The 21,859-nt window shown below is 38.5% G+C and overlaps 1 protein-coding gene across 1 annotated transcript in view; it reads left to right on the forward strand.

Moving 5' to 3' along the window:
- The window catches only part of TBC1D8B (TBC1 domain family member 8B), a 44,027-nt gene that overhangs the window by 16,881 nt on the left and 5,287 nt on the right, over positions 1-21,859 (forward strand). Inside the window, exons 5-20 of the mRNA XM_087748648.1 lie at positions 673-913; positions 2,382-2,589; positions 4,193-4,360; positions 5,688-5,837; positions 8,788-8,938; positions 10,312-10,526; positions 11,046-11,163; positions 11,873-12,158; positions 13,852-13,981; positions 17,405-17,503; positions 18,680-18,748; positions 18,963-19,203; positions 20,098-20,163; positions 20,358-20,441; positions 21,327-21,383; positions 21,717-21,814. Coding sequence (XP_087604774.1) covers positions 673-913; positions 2,382-2,589; positions 4,193-4,360; positions 5,688-5,837; positions 8,788-8,938; positions 10,312-10,526; positions 11,046-11,163; positions 11,873-12,158; positions 13,852-13,981; positions 17,405-17,503; positions 18,680-18,748; positions 18,963-19,203; positions 20,098-20,163; positions 20,358-20,441; positions 21,327-21,383; positions 21,717-21,814 — 2,381 coding nt within the window. The remainder of the gene's footprint in view (positions 1-672; positions 914-2,381; positions 2,590-4,192; positions 4,361-5,687; positions 5,838-8,787; positions 8,939-10,311; positions 10,527-11,045; positions 11,164-11,872; positions 12,159-13,851; positions 13,982-17,404; positions 17,504-18,679; positions 18,749-18,962; positions 19,204-20,097; positions 20,164-20,357; positions 20,442-21,326; positions 21,384-21,716; positions 21,815-21,859) is intronic.

Below are 21,859 nucleotides of genomic sequence, written 5' to 3' on the forward strand. Positions count from 1 at the left end.
TTTAGTTCATACTGCATATTAATTCAGTCTGTGAGGATTACAGTTATTTCTTCACACACAGACTTCATATTTCACATGGGTGCACTACACACTGGTGATAATTGCGCATATCTTTTTTTTTTTTTTTCCTAAGCAACGTTAGTTTGAAATGCCTAAACAAATGCCTCTAATGGTGTGAGCTATAACTGTATGTATGTAAAAACTAGAAAGCATAAAGAAAGTAGGATCCTTTCTAAGCTAATTATCATTCATATTGGGAAATGTCATAGCTAATGGGCATGGTTCCTCTAAATGCCAGTAGATGATCGATTTACTTTAAGAAGTCCTATTGGTAAACTATTAAAGTGGGGTAGCTTATATGATGGTGTTTTTTTGCAATTTGCAGTTTCACGTGAGAGTGAAGAAAAGGTGATGTAAGCTTGTATTTTCATACATGGCGTGTCTTTAATGTTTTTCTTTCTATAAAATTCTTTCTAATGGCATTATTTTATAGGAATTGTGAAGAGAGTGGTTTTTGTGCTTGTGAGTTTGTAGCCCTTTCCAAGTGTTATCATTTAACTATATTGCTTAATTATGTTTTATTAGTTCTGTTGACTACTACTTTTCTTTTTTTAATAGTAGGGTAGCAGCTAACGACAAGTTACTCACATCTGCTTATATTTGTATCTTCAGTAAAACTTGTTATCTCCTGGGATGAAATATCAAAACTTGAGAAGACTTCCAATGTGATTCTGACAGAGAGCATTCATGTGTGCTCCCGTGGGGAAGATCACTATTTTTCCATGTTTTTGCACATTAGCGAAACATTCCTTCTCATGGAGCAGCTGGCAAACTATGCTGTTAGGAGACTTTTTGACAAGGAGACATTTGAAAATGACCTAGTCCTTCATGACCCCCTGCAGATCACCAAGAGGTAAAATATTACTTATAGTCTGTCTGCTCTGGGCCCAGTACTTTTTTAGGCAAAGGGGAAGAGAATCCTTGTCTCAAGGAAAGACGTAAATGTCAGCAAAGCTGGTGTTCTCTTAAACAAGTGTCTCATTAAAATCTGGGATCAAAGCAATGTGAGGCATTGTAATTTATTGTTACTTTGCAGTATCAAAAGTCTATATGAAGGCAGGAAGTGATCAAACCTTCAGAGCTGGGCTTCAACTATAGGTTTTGTAGTAGTTTGTGTTTTTCAAAAGCATTCTAGCAGCATTTACAATTAGAAAATCAAGAATGAAGCTGCGGTGTCCCCAAAGAGACCTGATGAGGAAGGAAGAGGTGGAGAATAAATCATTTAATACAGATGTGTAAATAATAACTGCATGGCTTTTCTGCCACTGGAGATGGGCGATAAAATCAGTGAGTTGCAGATGGGTGCATGGCTTTCCTTATTTGCGACAGTATTTTAGGCAGTGGGAAAGATGTGTATGTAAGTAACCTGATGGTTAGGGTCCTTCCTTCTCAAGGAAGGTGTGTGATTATTCCTTGTAGTAATTTTATGGTTTCTCTTCAGTTCTGGTTTCCGTTGAAGCAAATCTTGCCTTTTCCTCAGAGAGCTGTCCAAGTTCTCACTCGGATGTTCAGGTTTTGATCTGTGGACCACAGCTATTTACTGTGAAAAGTAACCAGGAAAAGCAAGTCTGTTGTTAGGTAATCTAAATTCACATAAAGGGACTAAATCTTTGTTGGAAAGTGTTACCTATCTGCAAATCAGAAATTATGATAAAGCACTTTTTTAATAACTGTTCCTACTTAAAGCTCCATGCACCTATGATTTAAGAAAAAAAAAAAGCTATTTAGTTTTATAGTACACTGGTAATGAAACCCGTTTTAGGTTGTATTTCCAGGGTAATTGATACCTCAGTTTGGTAGCAATGCTGGAGAGGGATGTTGCTCTACAACCAAAACATTGTTTCTGGCTGCGGTTATCTGTGAAGAATTAGCCCATGGCAGATGTTTGCAACATGTGCTGCATTTCTAGCTTATTAACCCTCTGGCAAGCCAAAACTTGTTTTAGGTTTAAATGGACTATTCTGATGGGTGGGGAAACAGAGCAGATTAGGCTATTAGTATGTTTTTCTGCACTACCTGTAGGCCCGGATTCAGCAAAGCGCTTTACTGTGTAAGAACATGCTTGAATCTATTCCTGTTCAGTGATGTATTGAAGTATTTTGTTAAGTGGGTGTGTATAGATAGGTGCGGTCCTGCCCTTTGTTGCCTCTTGAAGCAAAACATTGAACCCTCCAGATCGACCCTGTGATTATGAGAGAGCATGATGTTTTACTGTTTTTTCCCAAGGTGTTCTTAACTTTAGTATTTGTAAAGACACTTTAAACTTATTTAATTTTTCTTTTCTCTCTCCTACCCTGTTTTTTGTTTTGTTTTTAATCTAGAGGCCTAGAGAGCCGTGCCCACAGTGAGCAGTTTAGTGCATTCTTCAGGCTACCCAAGGAAGAGACCTTGAAGGAAGTTCATGAGTGCTTCTTATGGGTTCCTTTCAGTCATTACAACACCCATGGGAAAATGTGCATTTCGGAAAACTACATTTGCTTTGCTAGCCAGGATGGCAGCCTGTGCAGTGTAATCATTCCATTAAGAGAGGTAATGCAAACTACAAGTCGGAGCAAGTTATACCAGAAGTTTTGCACTTGTATAGTTTAATGCCAGCTTAGCAGATTTTCATTAGAATCTGCTTACTTCACATGATGTCATACATTTCCCCCTACCTTGGATACTGCATGTAGGAATTCTGTTTGTAGAGTTATAGAACTGCTTTCATGTTTCAGCTTTCTTCCCTGTATCCTCTTTTCCTTTTCTATTTACTCTTGATTTCCGTAGCTGGGTACAGAATCCGAATTTTTTAGTACTTTTTTTTTAAATGAAAAAGCGTATCCTTAATTCTTGAAGTTGAGTTAATGTGAGATTCTCAAGATAAAAAGTAAAGAATTGGAGAGGGTAGAGGATCTTGAAGATTAGTAACCTCTCTGCTCTTAGCTCAGTAGTGCAATTCTTTTTGCAGCAGTTGAGCAGTGTTGTCTGCTCAGAAGTCTGTAGGAAAATCCGTTAACAGTCGTCAGTGAACAAATATCAATGCCATTACAGCTGATAGTCTCAACAGACTGAATAAGGACCATATTGTGAAGGGCACAGCATTCGTATTTCTACAGAGTACTATAGCTAGACTGTGGAATAACTTCCGGAAAAAGAACCCTTCTCCATCCCTCTCTTGACTTCATGTGATCTGGGACATTGCCACATTTCAGTCTTCTGGTGTTAAAAGCTTTTCATCAGCACCCAGACATATTTTAGAATAGCCTAGAATAGGTAGTGTAATTGCTCTGTAATTGCTCTACATACTCTGTGTACGTACTGCCTGACATAAGGCACCTGACACAGGGAGGTGAGCTGAGCTAATTTCAGCAATGCACTTGGTGTTCCCCGCCCAGACAAAGCAATTTATTTGATCGTCTGTAAGTAGCCCTGCAGACAAGAGACTTCCATAACCTGTGAAAAACAAGAAGAGGCTGTGTTAAAGGAGCTGACTCTAAATTTATTCTTGTGGATTGTCAGGCCCTCACTATTTGTTCTACAGTACTGCAGGGTTACTTTATTTTAGTGGTCTTCGTTCTTTACCTATAACAATGTAACAGCATCAGCAATGGCAGTCAGTCTAGCTATTCATGATTGTCTCACTTGTACTTGCATTATTCAAGTGTATTAACTGCTCTAATCTGTAACTGTTCCATCATGGCAATTAAAATCAGCTCCAGCTGTCATGTGTTATGACAGCTGTCTTTGAAAGGGTATTCTCAGTGGAAATTCATTCTTGTGAAACTTGTTTCATTTGATTACTTGCAAAAGCCATGTTTTGTCTGCTTTTGGATGGTAAGAAAAAAAGTAACAGCTTCAGCAGGTAGAAGGAGGCAAGATTTTCAAATAAGCTCAGCACTCACAGCTGGGAAAACCTTCTCAAAGATTTTTGGTACTCTGGCAAATGTATCGCATAAGTCTTATTACCTTGTGCTAAAATAGCTCCAGACCACTGAGCTTTGACAGTAGTGAGTTTGTTACTTGCATTACTAATTCTGCTTGTGTGGTGCTTCATACTATTGTTTCACGTACACATGTATGTTTAACAGGTTTTCTCTTTTAGAAGTAAGCTGGTAAAATTTCTTGCCTAATTTATGTATCCTTGCTTCCGTAGGTCACAGGGGTGGATAAGGCAGATCCAGCCAACAGGGGAGTCAGCATTAGTACCAAAGGAAAAACAGCTTTTCGTTTCACGGAGGTTAGAGATTTCGAACAGCTTGTGGCAAAGCTCCGAATGAAATGCAATGCAACTTCAAGTCCACAACACATCATAAATACAGAGGTAACTTCTCTGCTAATTCTAATTTCTTAGTACCTGTTCCTAGGAATAAGACTGTATAGTCTTACTAAGGGTTTATGTATCTTTGTCAGTGTTCTGCTGTGTAATGCAATATGTTTACATTTAAGCCTGAATCTAGACACAAGATGGGTAACAATGTGTGCTGTACTTCTAGATTTCAAGTCGTTTAAATCTTTTTATTTTTTTTCTCTTTAAAAAATATTCCCATCACTTGCCTTCAGACCCTCAACATTAAAACAAAAGTCTACCAGTCTGATGTAAAATTATGTGTTGCTGTGTCGGTTTTTGCCAGCTGACTATTTGATTCAGGAAGTTGATGGAATGATTGTAAGGTTGTTTCTAGATGTGAAGAAATCTGTATGTGTAGTTTCATGCATGAGAAATAAGAAAGCAATGACAAAACATCCCTAACAAGCATTACTTACTATAGTTGCTCAATCTCTTCCCTGAAGATTTTCCCCTGAAAAAATATTAAATACAATCAGCTGGAGTAGCCTCTAAAGTGACAGTTGTAAGAGTGGAGAAGCGTACAAAGAAATGCCTTTTGGGAGAAAATAATCAGTGTATCAGCAAAATCTCCTACCTTGAGATTTTGATTCTTAAGGGTTAAAAGGCAAAAATGAGTAATAAAAGCAAGATAGTTTGATATCAGCAGAAATGCTCAGCTGATAAGGGTACAGCACAGCCCTGGGAGACTTGAGTGGTGAGGTCTGCTGCTCAAGGGCATTCCCTTTTAGACTACCTTATTTTGGGTTATATCTGCATTATATTGACATACCGTGCTAAGTGATGTACCTCTGGTTTTAAGGTGTGGAAGTAAATAACTCGTGCCCATATGAAAGAGCATGTGTTAAATAATGGTGCTACTGTTTTGGGTTCTTTTACTTTGTTTTCCATCAGGTTTTGAAAAAGAATCCAGGTTCTAATGCTGGTTTTTAAATGCTCAGCATTTATGTATAGTTCAGTATATGGCTCCATTTAAATGAATGTTTTTCTTTTGACTTCAGTGGTGATGGATGGTCAGGCCTCCCTATTATTACAGTTCTCATTATGAATATTTGTCCTTTCATAATTAAGTTTTTGTCTGTAGAGATGGATTTTTTCCCAAGTGCAGCCTCCTGAAAGCCCAGCTGTGCAGATTAGGGATTGTTGTTTTTCATTTATTTTGGAAGTCTGTGTCTGGTACCTGTAACTTAATATCATAAACAATGATGGTCTAGAAGCAAACCGGTTACTGGTATCAGTACTGTTTCTTGAAGCATTGTTTGGCATTTATAACTACCACTGTTAATTTTTTTTTTTTTTCAAGGTTGCAGCTAGTTCTGCCTCTGACAGTCCAAAGGATTTTGATACGGGACCATCAAAGATGAGTCAGAGAGATAACAGCAAAACTGTTGGTACAGAAGCCCTAATGACTGTCTACCATCCTCAGGATGCTGAGAATCTAGACTCTAAAATGGTAAGGGATAAAATGGCCAACAGCTTTTGGAATCTAATTGGAAAGGACTGCAGTATATTCAAAATGTATTCCAGCAAGGCTGCTGATTTCCACTGGGGCCTTGCCAGTCTTCTTTCATCTGCATTTTCTGTATTTGGAGTCCACAGGGTGCTTCTTCATGGCTCCATTCAATTTTCTGCTCATCTTGTTTAATAATGATATGCCTTATCTTCATGGAGCTAATTCCTCCTGCTCTTCCACCCCTCAGGGAAGAGTGGGCTGTTTGTTTTATGATAGTGAACATGTTTCGTATCTATCTGAACTGTCAAGATACAAAGTCACTACAAACTCTTTGGGAGCAAGGAGAATGTTATCAAGAAATTGACTTAGTTTCTTCCTTGCTTCATTCTTCTGCACTTCTGTCTAACAAAGTTATGCTCTGGAGAATGTTTCTTCAATTGTTTTTGCAGTAGGACATCCTATTTTTGCTTCTCCATACTGTGTGCAAGAAGACAGAAAGGTTTTATTTTAAAATTAATTCTTTCAGCAGAACTGGGTAAATTAAGATAAGGAATTTTTGATACTAGAAATATCAGAAAATGAACATCCTTTGGGCAGGAGAAAAGGGAATCCAGATTTTTTGAGTTCTGCTTTTTATAGTAGGTTGAACAAAAGTGGAAAAAATCTACTTTTCCTTTTGGCACTTTTAATTGCTTTAACAATGTTAAATCTTACCGCTGCACACACAGAAAATGTAGTGGCAATGTTCATCTTGTCTCAGCCCTGGAGCCTTGCATGAGTTGGAGCACCTGATCATCAGTTGCTTTGCTTCAGAGAAATTGAATTGCGTTTTAGGTGTATAATCAAGAGTTTATTAGTAATCTTGTACTTTACAAAGGATCTGTTTCACTGTTTCTACTGTCTCTGCCTCCTTCTACTCTGCAGGTAAAATGCCCGTAACTTCAGTGTTGTCTGAATGGGGAATTTTTGCCAGTTTTCATTCTGTGAAGCAGGTTTTACTTACATGGCTGGTCTTACTGAGGTTCAGATGCATACACTCTTGTCTCTGTTGACAGAAATAGCTAGTTTGTAAAAACATTCTATCTGATGGATAAATATTTGATTAAATGTAAAACCTATGTGGGCATAAATGTTTTCAGCTATTAGTTCCCCTCCTTAATCCAACTGGGACTTCATTCTGCTGCAAATTTTCCTGATTATTGGTTCTCTCCTAGTACTATTTGGAGCTCATGTAAATAAACTGAGGAAAGACTGAGAAACTGTGGGAGAATAATGACACTGATGTCATGCCATCCATCTGTGTGCTTTCCACCATTTGTAGCCATTCTGTTCCAAATCTGTCAACTAACATAATGCAACAAAGCATGATGAATCAAAAAAAAGGAAGCAACCTGATTTGCCTGTTGAATTTCTGTGGGATATTATTTAATCTGTAACAAGAGTTAGTACATTTTTATTACTGTCAGCAAAGACCAGTTCATAGATATGTTGAAATCAAAGTATGTTAATTTATCAGAATAATTAAGCAGGTATCTGCGCTTTGCACAGAGTTGACTTTGCAAATAATCACTTACTTGATTTCAATGCGCCATCATGGCCAAATACTTTTTCTCATAGTTTGTTTGTTAAAGCTCCCAAATTAGCACAGAGAAACCTGCCACCGCACATAAGCAATCTGAATCTTCTCTTCACCCTGTTTTTCCTGGTTGTCTTTTCTACTGCTTTGATTCAATTTCATCTTTTTTCCTTCTTCTATTGATTTACCCTTTACCAAGAAAATGTTACACTGTTTATCACAAAGCAGCAACAGAAAATGGGATATTTTAAAATTGGCCCAAGTTACAATAAGCAGGTTGGTTTGTATGTATCATACAGACATATATATATATATTTACGTGGAAACAGCTGAAAAAGAATCTTACAAGAGGAAGTTTTAATGCACCTCTAATTTTTTGCCACAGGAATTATATCAAATGTTGAATTTTCTTATCCGTTATGGTGGCAATGCATTTTTGGAATGCCTCAGGAGAACTATGATGGCAGAATTTGTCTGCAGAGTTGCATCTTGCACTGGTTAGCTGTCTCACTGCTTTATCACTCTTCATTCACTCCCTTTAAGTCCCTAGTACTTCATGGTCCTTTGATAATAATGTAATTTTTGCTGATGTGGTGTCAAAGTTGCAAATAGTTCAATCTAGAGGTAACAAATAGGGCTGTCTACCTATTGATTTAAAAAAAGTTTAGCAGAATAGTGAACAATGAAACATAACAAATTGGTGGTGATGACTTAATTTAAAATGGAAATCCAGCCTGCCTACAGTTATTGCTATTTACGGGTTGGAATCATTCTCAAGTGGGAAGTAAGGAAAAAGTTGAACTTGGGAGTAGCTTGAAAAAGGTAAAAGGGAGTGATTGTTTGCTGTCTTAATACAGCAACAAGGGGGCTTCAAGTGAAGTTAGAAGGCGGCAGGTTTGTCTGGGTTCAGAAAGCAATTTGCAGGGAAAAATCTGCTGCGTGTTGTTAATTTCGGAGAGACTGCCTCTGCTGAGGAGGTGCCTGTGCTTCTATTTGCTGGAGGATGGAGGAGGATTTTGCAGATGTTTGCTTGACCTTACTGTCCTGTGGCACTTGCTTTTGGTTTCTGTCAGATGGGATACTGGATTAGATTTACCGTTTGTCTGATCTGGTATTGACATTCTTGTAATAATATACTTTAAAGAATAGTAGGTCACGTAGGAGATTGCATTGTATGCCAGACTTATACTATGCACAGGTTAGATTTTGCTCTGATTTGCATCAGCATTCATTTCAGGTATCAATATGGATGCCAATGCTGTCATTTCCAGTTTATATATCAATATAACTGAGAGGAAAATTTGGTTCTGTTCTCTGAAAAATGAGGAGAATCTTTCAGTATACTTAACGCTTCTTGTCTTCTGCTTTTCATAGTTGAAAGAAAAAATGAAAGAACAGTCCTGGAACATTCTCTTTGTCGAACGTGGACACGGTGTCAGTATGTTTCGAACAAAGAAGACTCGAGACCTAGTTGTAAGAGGGATCCCCGAGGCATTAAGAGGAGAGCTCTGGCTGCTCTTCTCAGGTATTGCATAGGAAGTATAATTGATTCATTTTGGGGATTCTACTGTATGGATGTTCTAGTTACTGACTGAACATAGTCTGACAAAAAGTGCTCTTACCTCTGGCAATTTATCCCAATCTTTCTGAAGAAAGACACTTCGAAATGATGAACAGGATAATTCTGTCTATTATTTTGTTTTGCATTGATTCAAACTAAACCTGCATCTGCTTCTTTTACAACAAACTCAATTGAAAAATAACGATAAGAATACATGCCGCTCCAGGGGACAATCAGTTTCAGCAAAGCTTCTTTACTTGCTAAAAAGAAAGCATGTTTGTGGGACTGTGTTTCAATTGTTTTAAGCTTTCTGAGAGGATAGCGTTACCAGACACAAAAAAGAAATGTTTTCCTGGGAGAGAATTTGGCCCGAGTTATCGGCAGCTCTTTGCTATATGCTGTTGCTTGGTTTAAAAAGTGAGATGTACAGGAATTGTGGACTTTCTTACACACATGGGATCTCTTGCCAGAGCTCTGAATGTGCTTTTGTGGCTTTCTTCTGTAGAACACACCTGTGTCAGAGCACTTGAGGAAATGGAGGCCCAGGGAATTAAGACACTGCTTTACAACACCTCCGTGCGCTTTCTATTACCGTTCACTGAAACACTTAAAAAAGCCACTGACTTGATCAGGGTCATACAGGAAGCCTGTGTCAGATTCAGAAAATGAGCTGCAGATGTTGAGGAGCCACCCAGGACCTTATCTGCTAGCTGTACTCCTGTGTTCCCCTGGGCAGAGCTTTCTGCTCTTCTGGAGGATCTGTTTATCATAACGAATGCATTTTATGCTCTTCATTCAGCCTACTGTATGGTAGTTCCTTTTGAGGACATATGAACATGGGTTTATCTTTGCTAGTGTTCTTTGAGCGTTTACATAGGTATTTATATTTCTATTACCAGACCAATATCTTTGTCTTGGAAGGTGTTGACATAAAAGTTATGGAATTAATTAGGTAAATATCAGTCCTTTGCCTAGTTTTTCTAATCTGTTCCCAGCTCTACAAACGGAAAGGTTTTGTGTTTGCCAGAAAACTTGAGCAAAATTGTAGGTGAAAGGAAGCTCCCCACCCCAATGAAACAAAAAAGTAAGTCAAAATCAACTTTATAATGGAAAGCGACTTAGATTTCCTGCAAGTCTCATTTTATTTTGCTTTTCTGTTTTCATTTCAGAGTAATTCCATTAATTTCAGTAGAATTACTCTGATACGTTACTGCAGTAACATCTGGAGATTCATGAGGTACCTCAGTAGTCACCAAAAGTTTTTATACAAATTGCAGACGATCACGTAGATACTTTACTGGTGTTCTCTAATAATTTGCAATATGATGTATTGGCAGGTGCTGTAAATGATATGGCATCCAGCCCTGGTTATTACACTGAGTTGGTGGAAAAGTCCTTAGGAACGTGCACTTTAGCTACTGATGAAATTGAACGAGATTTACGTCGCTCCTTACCTGAGCATCCTGCTTTTCAAAGTGACACAGGAATTTCTGCACTCAGGAGAGTTCTTACAGCTTATGCGTACAGGAATCCCCAAATTGGATATTGTCAGGTACAGCAGTTTTGAGACTCTTAAATGTTGGTTGTCTAAATATTAGCTTATGATGGCAGTATAGTGGCACCTCCTAAATTCAATCACATAAATATGTAATGGTTCAGTGTATATATGTAATGTGTATATATATGTATATATAATATAATATGTAATGGCTCAGTGGCTCGCTCACTTTGCTTATTTTATCCCACTATGTAACATGAGTTTTTACATTGTACTTGAATTTGTTGATAAATGCTGTCATGTCCACTTCATATATGCCTTTGTATTCTTACTAGGCTTTTAGCACTTAAAAATATTTTTATGTAGTTTAAATACTTTTTATTTCAATACTATTAAATACCTGTTTTTAATAATAGAGAGGTAAAAGTCATACTGGATACAGCTATAGGTTATCCTAGCACTCTAAAAACATGCTGTAAAGTGCTTTCAGAATTATACATTTTAGCAAATGACAACAGTTGTGTTTTATCATCTTTCCTCGTAAATGCTTCCTTTCCTGTTTAAATGTTACAGGCAATGAACATTTTGACATCAGTACTTCTGCTGTATGCTAAAGAGGAGGAAGCATTCTGGCTTTTGGTTGCTGTGTGTGAAAGGATGCTACCAGATTATTTCAATCGTCGAATCATTGGTAACATCTGTCTGTCTTTTTATCTATCCAGAACTGAATGTCAATGATCATTCCTTAAGAACAAGTGTAAGGAATGAGCTGAAGGCTTGAACAGTGGAGAGAAACTGTTGCGTTTGGCTCAGTATCGTGAAGTGGAAAATGGAAGTTACAGAGAACATCCCAAGACTCCTCCTTAAGAAGGAGTGGATATGATTTTCAGATCTTGTCATTACTCTAGGCATAGCTCCTCAGGAAGTAGTCAGTTAGACTATTATATTGTTCTTTTGGAATTATAACTGCAGTTCATACTATTTATTTGAAACTTAGTCAACTTAAATAAAGGAAAAAGAGTTACTCTAAGTCTGGGCTTACTCTTTGATCGCATACTCGGTACTTGCAGGTGTATATGCCAGAAGAAAATTGAACATGAAGTTTCTCTCTAATTGCAAAGTGCGTGTGTCGGCTGTTAGGAGAATCGTTGGAAGTAGCCATGCGCCCACAAAAGTGCTAACACATTTGACAGCATGCAGCAAGGCTCTGGATCCATGCAGAGAGTGCATAGCTTCCAGCATAGGGAACGAAGCCAGTGGTTCCATGCAGCTAGGCCTGTGTTCGCTTTTACAACAAAGTTGCATTAGGACAGGGGCTTGCTTTCTGGCCGGTGCTCCGAGGAAAGTATGCTTCTCTGTATTAAGATTTGGGTGGTGGTTTTGTTATCCTTTCCCTGCAGGTGCCTTGGTAGATCAGGCAGTGTTTGAGGAGCTCATCAGGGTTCATCTGCCTCAGTTGACAGACCACATGACGGACATGACTTTTTTCTCCTCGGTCTCTCTCTCCTGGTTCCTTACCCTTTTTATCAGTGTGCTGCCTATTGAAAGTGCAGTCAATGTGGTGGACTGTTTCTTCTATGATGGAATAAAGGCAATCTTGCAGCTGGGTCTTGCAGTGCTGGAATACAACATGGAGAAGTTGCTGACTTGTAAGGATGATGCAGAAGCAGTCACTGTTCTCAACAGGTATCAGTGTATCCCTTATTCTTATGGGCTGTGTAGCAGCTGCTGTAATTGCAAATAGATAAGTCATTCTGGGGCAGCTGAGCAGACATCTACCCAAGACTTCCAAAGGCTTCAGAGGAATTAAGTGTTCATCTCGGGCCAAAATTCTGGAAGGGGTGGCTGGAAAGTGTGCCTGGATCCTCTGAAAAGCCCATCCTCCATTGAAGTTCTTCTAAAACCATTGCCACTTTGTGTATTTTAAATTAAAAGTAATGTTTTGTTTTTTTTGTCTGGGAAGTGTTATCACTTAGAGAAGATGGCTTTCCTTATTGATGAGGTAATCTAGAGCACACTAAGAGTGTTCCAAACAGCTTGGGCATCAACTTACTGACAACATATTCTACAGCTCAGTTCTCGTAGTTTAGGCTACCGTCTCCTTGGCTGCTAACGGCTTAAAATAGAAATATGACCAAAAAAAAAACCATGATGAGGACAATCATGACCAGGTGTTTGTTCTATATTAGGATTTGAAGAATAAATTCAAATATGCACCATAAAGTGCATTTTAAACTGATGAATTGCAAGCAAAACTTGCACAGTTTTTGCTTCGCTACCTAACTAAATTCTGTTGTTGCTGCTGTGGTTGTGTATCATGGAGTATAAAAACAGCAAAATGACTGTGCTATAGGAGTCACCAAGTTATGACTGTTAAGAACTGATAATAAGAACTTCCTTTTAGTGAGACTTTTAAATGTTTCATGTTTGAATAGGGTAGGAGCTACAGAATTAATGAGGAAAATGTAATTTTTATTATAAGAGACCATGCAGCCTGGTATTTATTGTAAAACCTAGCTGTACTCATTTAAATATTTGACACTTAAAAAAAACTAACAGTAAGAGCACATTCACCCCGTTTAAATATATTAAATTTTTAAATCTAGAAGTGTGGTGAAATTTTAATTTTCACTCGAACCGAACAAGCTGCTGTTTCCACTTGACACCCAAGATTTTGATGATTATTACGAACTCCTTTTGAACTCCTGCTTTCAACATTTTATCTGGCTGTAACACCTCTGTTGCACAGTTAATCCAGCCTGTAGCATGCTGGTATATTTAAAAAATGATTACAGTAGTTTGCGTCTCCTCAAGAAAAGGAAAGCTATCAGTCCATAGATATATGTTCCTCGATGTTGACAAAGGAATTGGCCGGTCTCCATACTGGATCTGTTTAGGCTGGTTGTGTAGGTATGATGAATAGGTGCAGATCAGGCATGTCTTGGCTTATGCATCTGAGGGAATTACAGTTGCCTTGGTCACAGTTCAGGACAAGCCTCTTCTCTCCCAGTTATGTAGCACAACCTTGCTAGATGGATTAGAGAACCAGGGGAATGCCGAGTGGAAGGGACCTTGGCAAGTCTCTAGTCTTAACTTCCCACTCAAAAGAGGATTACTGCTAGCACTAGATTACATCAGCCATGTTATTGTCTAGCTGGGTCTTAAACACTCCAAGGCTAGAAGCTCTACAACCTTCTCTGGGTAGCCGGTTCCCATGTTTGTGTATCTTTGTTACTATTACAGCATATTTATGCTACTCGTGTTGATACTCTTTGCTATTTCCCATTCTCTGTGCACTTTTTCTTCAGTATATGCTGATGTTATCATTTTGCTGTGATAAACTGGTTCCTGCTGATTCTCATGTGTTTGCTTTGTGCAGATTTTTTGACAGTGTCACTAACAAAGACAGTCCTTTGCCTCCAGCTGTGCAGCAGGGCTCCAACCTCAGCGATACAAAGAGTGACCATCCAAAAGTGGACATTACTGATTTGATCCGAGAGTCAAATGAAGTATGTGTTCTTGTGGGTATGTTTTCGCATCCCATGCAGTGTTTACGTTGCATGGGCTACCTTAAAAATAGTGTGGCTGCATTGTACAAACTAGAGTACAAAATCTGTCTAGATTGGTAGAAATTGGGCTCTGTATTTTGTTGAGCCTCACTGAAAACCTTATAGGTTATGGGATAGGTTTGGTTTTGTACTGTTTTGGTTTTTTAACTGCCTGGAATGTGCTTGCTAGGCTGTCCTGAGTGGAGTTCCCTAGGGTCATCACAGGTCGTGTATTGCCATCTCTCATTCACTTTATTAGTATGTCAACTAAATGACGAAGTACAGCAGAAACAGCCCTTGCATTTACTAATTTGGGACTAGTGAGTGCACGTTGCAGATAGTGGTAACATTTGACATAACAACCCATGCAGGAAACTGTGTACTTGGGTAGTTTATTGTATGGGTTAAATGACTGTTTAGGGATGTGTTGGGTGAGGAAGACCAGTTATGATCTTTTAGCACTTTCTTTCAATTTGCAAGTTTGATTTCTCCAGCACCTAGCTTTGCACTGGGGAGTAAGTAGGTCTGGCTTCTCCTTCTCCTTTTGTCCTCGGATTGTCATGAGGCGTTTCCTTCCTTGGCATGATTTGTATCAGGGTATTGAGCCATTTGGAGATAGGTTTCTGCTCAGCCCACCTGAAATGAAAGGCAAGCTGAGAGAAAAGATTTGTTCACATTTTGTTTTTTCTATTAGCTGGTTTCCTTTATCTATATGATACTTTTTTTTTTCCTTTTCTGATTCTCAGTCATATGTTTCTAGTGAAAGATCCACAATACATCTCTTTGGGAAAAATATCCTGGCCTTGACTCAGAAAGGATTAACTAAGTGTAATTTGTATAATTTAGGAACGGTCTCTTTTGATTTTTACTGAGAAGAGGGCTTTGCCTTTAGTGGGATGAACAAAGACAAGAATCGGAAATTCAAGTTCTCTTGAAGTGTCTTTATAGCATTGGGCTAATCATATAAAAAGTCTAGGCTTCTGCTATCAGTATTGTTCACAAGAATGTTATACTGAAGATTCATGTTTGTAAAACGCTTTAAGATTCTTGTAAGAAGAGCTGCAGACTATCATGGGTCTTTCTTGTCATGGTGAGATCTTATAGTGAGGGTGAATACTTGCAGAATAAAGAACAGAAATGGTAAATAATGAAGTGCTGTTTATTGCATTCTGCAGTGTAAGCTGAAGCTTTCACAGAGGTGGAATTATTATTGAAAGACAAAGCAAAAGAAACTCTCTTCTTCCCCTGCCTTTGCAGGCAGGTGACTGGACCAAAGCAATAGCCTCTGATTTGGTATGGCTTTTGAACATTAATTTGGGCAGATCCTTGAACCTGAATCTCCCACTTCCAAGTTGACAGCCCTGTTCCTAAGCCCGTATCCCCATTTCTATCTCATAGCCCCTTTTTTGGATGCAAATTTTTATCTTCAGTTGAAACTGAATTTCTTCAGTGCTGGTAAGTGTCACAACGCCTTGTTTGAGAACTGCTGATACAAAGTGAGAGTCAATTTCCTGCTTCCCATTTTGACCAGACAGTTAATTTCAACACAGTTCTGTTCCCTTGAATGGTTTTATTTTCATACCACTGTTGAAATAAAATAAAACAAATTTTGAAATGGGAAGATTGCTGCAATGGAGAGTTGTCATTCTGCAGATAGGTCTAGTTACAAATCATGAATAAGTGAACACAGATGTTCTTTGTTATACTGTTTCTTCGCATGGATGTTCACAAGATAAATGAGATTAAGTGAAAAGATACGGAATTGGATTTTAAAATGATGTTCAGTTTATGCCTTTATGACTCAGGCACAAATGCAGGACTCATTCTTTGGCAGTCTAATCAGGTATGAAGAAGTCATGTTTAACTAGTGAATGGAAGAACGTGTAACATTTTATCAAATCACACTAATTCAGAGTTAGATTATACATCTTGTTTATATTCTTACTGAGGCCATTGCACAATATCGGTGCCCAGAAGCCAGACCAGTGAATGAGTTATGATTCAGAGATGCAATTTCTCTCTGCTTCCTCTTTGTTCCAAGTCAGAAGTATGCTGATAGTGGTCTTCAGAGGAACACAGAAATGCGGTTCTGGAAGAGAACTCCACAGGTCATCCAGTTCAGCACCCAGATCATCCTTGAAAAATATCTAATGTTGATGAAACTCTTCAACAAAAGAGAATCGATGAAACTCTTCAACAAAAGAGAATCTGCAAAAGCTTTAGCCCATTGTAGGGTTTCTCTGCCCTTGTCAGAAAATATCCTAATATGCAGTATAGGATGCTCATAAAGCACCATTGGGGACAGTCAATTGCAGTTTCCTCTGCAGTTCCTTGTTGCTGTGAGGCTGCTGTTGTTCATCACTTACCCTTTCAACTCTGATCTTTTCTTTTTCTAGATTCAACATAATCAGTTCCTCTAACCTTTCCTCCGAGCTTATGTGCTCGGACTCTCTATGACTGTGTTGCAGTTTTTCACATCTTGTTTAAAGTGCGTTGCTGAAAATGGGAACAAAACACACCGTGGAAAAACTTCGGAAAGTCCTGCCTGGTTTGGTCATTTATCACTCATTTGTTCTCAAAGTTTGGTATTAGAACCAGTTGTGCACATGGTGCGTGGTGATCATGGTTAGGCCACGTCTTGCTGGTTGCATGTGTTGCTGAAAAGTGTCAAAAACCTTACAGAAGTAAAGATGTATCCTATCCGCTGTTTCAGTTCTACACACTAGACTGAATTTCCTCATGTGAGGAAATTAAATTGATTTCACATGATCTTGATAAAGAATGTTGGCCTGTTTTGATTTATCTTATCTGTTTCTATTTAGATTTTAATTGCTTAATAATTTGTTCCATGATTTCTCTGGGAATTTGTTTCTAGTTTTTGCCTTCTATCCCACTTTTCTTTGAAGGTAGATGTATTTATTCTACTCCAATGCTCAGACACCTTCCCTGTCCTTCAGAAATTCCAGGGGTAGCTAGGAATGGTTCAGAAGTTACTTCAGCTAATTTCTAAAGTTCACTAGAGTGGACTTCAAGCCCTGACAACATACACATCTTAGACTTTGCTACCCTGCAGTAGTAGTCACCATGTGGTAGCAGAGATGGATATAGAGCAGACACGCGGTAAAATCCTTTCCTTTGTCTTCCCACGCACTGAACTACTCCAGTTTCTTCTTTCTCCACCACTCTGTGAAACACCTGCCCTTTTAAAAGTTGCGCTGTTTAGGGAGAATGTTGGTGCTCTAATAAATGATTTTTTGCTCAGAATTTCTGGGATCTTCCTTTGTGTCCATACCTGTATTGTACTTAGCTGCAAGAAAGACAAAAATATCTGCTTAGATGTGTCTAGCAACAGTTGATTTAATGGAACGATGCTTTTCTTCTTAGAGATATGGCGATATTCGATACGAGGATGTCGAGAGCATGCGCTGCAGGAACAGGCTTTATGTGATCCAAACGTTAGAAACTACGACCAAGAAGAATGTGGTGAGTGATTTGGAAGAGCTAAACCCTTCCCTCTGATAAAATTCATTCCCTTTTGGAAAATTCTGAGAAGAGCTACGTTTTCCAGGGCCAAATATATAATTTTATATACTGAAATCCCTCTCATCTGCAGGGTGGCTGTTAACTGCGGTTTGGCCTGTGACATTTTCAGTCTGTGAGTCGCAGCATGACCTTCTGGTCTCGTTACAAGTAACACCATCACGGACAACTTCTAAAGGCTGGCATATCTCTGACACTTTACATTGATTGGAACAGGCTGACCTGTATTTCTGTCTGCTGCTGTTAAATTGTTAATGCATTTCTCTTGGAGGCATAGAGCACTGTAAAATGTCCACAGTGCTACAGTAAAGCAATTCATCACCTGCATTTTTACTCTGGGAAGCAATCCCAAATGTCACTGAAGAGATTATTGTACTGCATTCAACAAGGGTTGCTTTTTGTCTGTGGTGTGTGTGGATGTCTGGTAATGCGTGCATGGTGTGGTAGCTCTTCAGCTGCCAATATCATCCTTTAAGTTCAGACTCCTGAATGAAGGTGGAGGTTGCAAAGTGCTTCCTTTGTTTGCCTGTTTTCTTCAGGTGGCTCATTTCCAATAACTGATGATAATACTAGTCTATTTAACAAGCAGTGCTTCTTTCTGTAGTAAATGTGGCTTGTAGCACTGGTTGTGCTAAGATGGTAACTTGTGTTTCATTTTATAAAACGTACATATTGTGAAGATGGAACCTGGTCTTGTAGCTAACTTTGTTTTAAAAGCCTGTGAACAATTTTTTTTTTTTCATATTTAAAAAATGAGGATTCAGCTTCACTGTTGAGAGCTGAACATGCATTTGCCCATTATAAAGGAAGCTATATGTTATATTATTATAAATAATTGAGTTTTATGTCCTGGGTTTCATAGTGTAGGCTCCATGTATGCAAGTAATGTGACTAGCTTTAAGCACCATTTTTTTTGGAGAAATTATTTCTTTCAGTCTATAATCTTCTGATTGCTCTTAAAAAGAAGTTCTATTCTTACTCCTAATTGTAACATGCCAAAATCTGGAATATTCAGATAGTGTCTTTTAATGTAAGGTCAAGTCTCCCATAACTTCATTCTACAGGCTTATTCCAAAGAGGGAAGACTCATTAATTAATTTTCTCTTAATTTTGTTTCAGCTACGTGTTGTGTCCCAGGAGGTAAAATTCAGTCCTAGTGATCTTGAAGAGCTTTATGAATTATTCAAGGTAATGTGCCATTTTCCTCACTTACCAAACATCCATCTTAATGGTGGGCTGTGGTATGGGTGTGAAGCAGTTTTAACAAATTGAGGTAACAGCTAGATTCAACGTATGTTTTACATGTCAGCTTTAAATCAAATTACATAGTTAACTTCCTACATCTTTCACCCAGAGAGAGTTGTTGTTTCAGAAAATCTAACATTTTATCTTTCCTTTGCAGAAGGAGCACTTTCTTTCCTGTTACTGGAATGTAAATAGTCCTGTCTTGCAACATCATGATGCCAGTTTGCCGTATCTTGACCAGTATCGGATTGATTGCCAGCAATTCAGGGTTCTCTATCATCTCTTGAGCCCCTGGTCACACTGTGCAAACAGAGACTCGCTTGCGTTGTGGACATTCAGACTGACGGATGAGAGCTCCGATTGCCTTATAAACTTCAAACAATTTGCCTGTGTTCTTGGTATGAGAACAACACATATATGTAGTACATTCACAAGGGAACTCCATCTTGAGGGTAGTCCTGGAGTGTGTCACCTACACTATATATACAGAGCCTAAGGAGACTAGCCTCTTAACTTAGGGTCAAATAGTCTGATTTTTATCATGTGACATTAAATGCAAAGACTGTTTAAATGGCGAGCCAAATGCTCGAAGTATATTTATAAGCTTGAGAGTGGGAGCTACACTATTTAGGTGAATGATAAAGGCTTTAAGTTATGGAATTGTGCTCTCATTTTCTTGTCTGTATTTCACCACGAAATAGCTGACACAAGGCTTTACAAACTAGTAACTTTCCTGAGATGTTAATCCCCTGGGGAATAATCTCCTATTTGAGATTAAATTTCAATATGGCTTTACCATCAAAATACCAGAAAATGAGGAAATGGTATGACCTCATTGCCCAGCATGTTTGGTTGATGATAAATGCTTCCTCATACTAAGCCACCTCATACACAGATCATGCAAGATGACCAGTGGCTTATATCTCTGGGGAACTGAAAGTTTTCTTGACTTACTACTCTGTTCCTTTTATCTTGTTTTCAAAGTGGTATTGTTTGGGAAACAAAAATTTAAGGGAAAATGCTGAGAAGACACTAGTGCTATATTTCTTTGGTGTTGTGGTTTCATTTTAGTAAGTCATAGACATTATTAGTGTTCTTTCCTCAGCATAGGCAAACCCCAGGCTCAGCTGCAGGTGATACTGCCTTCCTTAAGCTCCATCTCTAATTATACTCCATGTAAGATAGGACATGTGTCCAGTTCCAACCTCCCTGGGTTGTATTTGTTTAGGTTAAGACGGTGTTTTAGAGTTTGGTCCAGTTGAACAGACTGTCTTGCCTCTTTCCTCTAACAGATACCATGTATAATGGAAGTTTCACTGACAAACTCAAGCTTCTTTTTAAGTTGCACATCCCTCCAGGTAAGTGAGAGGTGGTGGCATTTGGGGAGGGCTGTTCCTGGCTTTTATCATCTTTGCATGTTTTTTTTTTTCCTTACCTTTACTTTTCTTCCTCTTGTCTCCAGTCCTGGCTACAGTACAGCCTGATAGCTGTAATACAGATGTGTATTTCTTCCAGAGTGATGTGTTCCAATTTATTCATTTATTTATTGCAGCTTTTACTGAAGTAGAATCCCTAAGCCCTTCCAAAGGTGGTGATCTTTCAAAAGAAGAACTGATCCACTTCAGCCAACTCAGTGGTAAGCTCCAGAGTGTGAGGCTTTGCCTGTGCAATATTAGAAGGAATCTATTAATTATCTTGTGAGAAATGAAAAAACTAGTAAAATGAAAACTAGTAAATCCAGTAAATCATATCACTGTTAACAAGAATCCTCTGCAAAGATCTTCTGTAGATAGTTACATTTTCATAAAGTAGTGTAGAATTTATGGATAGCTGGTCTGATGATTGAATTCAAAGGCCGTGGGTGTTTACATGGAAATAGGGGAGTGTATTTGGTCAGCATTTCTCAGCATAGTAGGCAACCTGTTGCAGTGGTTGTTGAACTGATGGCCATTTCACTTTTGCATTCAGGGCACAAAGGGATGATAGTTCCTACCTCAAGAAATAAAATACCCAAATCGATAATTATTTTGAGGCACATAAGCAAGTGTTTCAAAATCCTTTGCTTCCATTTTAAACTAAGTAAACTGAAAAAGTTTTGTGGTGTCTAAGTTTATGGAGTTGATAAAATGTTCTGTTTGGAAAGCTGTGTGGTTTTACTTCTTTGGAAGACAGATCCTTTTTGTTTTTTAAAAACTATCCAAAAGTACCTTATCTGTACTATATGGGTACTGTTCTCCCCACTGTTCAAGACATGGCCCATGAACATTATGAAGATTATTTGCTTGATATAAGTGATTGCAGTTTCTTTTGTGATCTCCAGCCTCATGGTGGCTTCTATTTTTATAGAAAGTATACAAATCTTACCATGTGGTTTCTTCTTGGCCTAATCTGTGTTGAGGACATAGGGGTCGATGAGGGTCTTGCTCCTTAAGGAAGGGATTTTTGATAAAAGGAAATGAACCATTGGTTCTCCTTTCTCAGAGAGATAACTCTTTCTTCTTTTTCTCCTCCTAATCTGTAGTTTCATCTGTGGGGGATAGTCTTGAAAGTGATTCTTTGAAGAGCAGCCCAGAAAAAGGTAAAGAATCCTGGAGACACATTTGGTAGTTTTGTGTCTTTTTGGGGAGCAGAGCTGGGGAAGTGTGGTGACAAAGTATACTGAGTAACAGCATCTCTAGCATAGTGCTAAAATTATATCTGCTTTTATAAGTATAGTCCGGGGGGGGGGGGCGAGAGGGTGATGTAAACTCTGATCCTGTTTAGTCCTTGGCCCCACCACTCTGTTGAGGAGGAATGACATGGAAGATGCCAATTCTTTTGCTCATCATCCCTCATGGGAATCTCTTAGTTCTTGTTTGTTCACTACTTTCTTTTTTTTTTTTTTTTTTTCTTTTTCCTTTTTGTCAAGTAGGGAAGGGGAAGGTTGATATTCAGGCATATCTGAAGCAATGGCAAGATGAACTTCTTAGAAAAGAAGAAAACATTAAGGATTTGCCAAGAATGAATCAGGTAAACTGTCTGAGTCTTATGTCTCTTTTTGACTGCTGTTTATCC

This window comes from Nipponia nippon, unplaced genomic scaffold, assembly GCF_047370975.1.
Source record: "Nipponia nippon isolate SJK-2023a ecotype South Korea unplaced genomic scaffold, ASM4737097v1 scaffold_12, whole genome shotgun sequence".
Lineage (NCBI taxonomy): Eukaryota > Metazoa > Chordata > Aves > Pelecaniformes > Threskiornithidae > Nipponia > Nipponia nippon.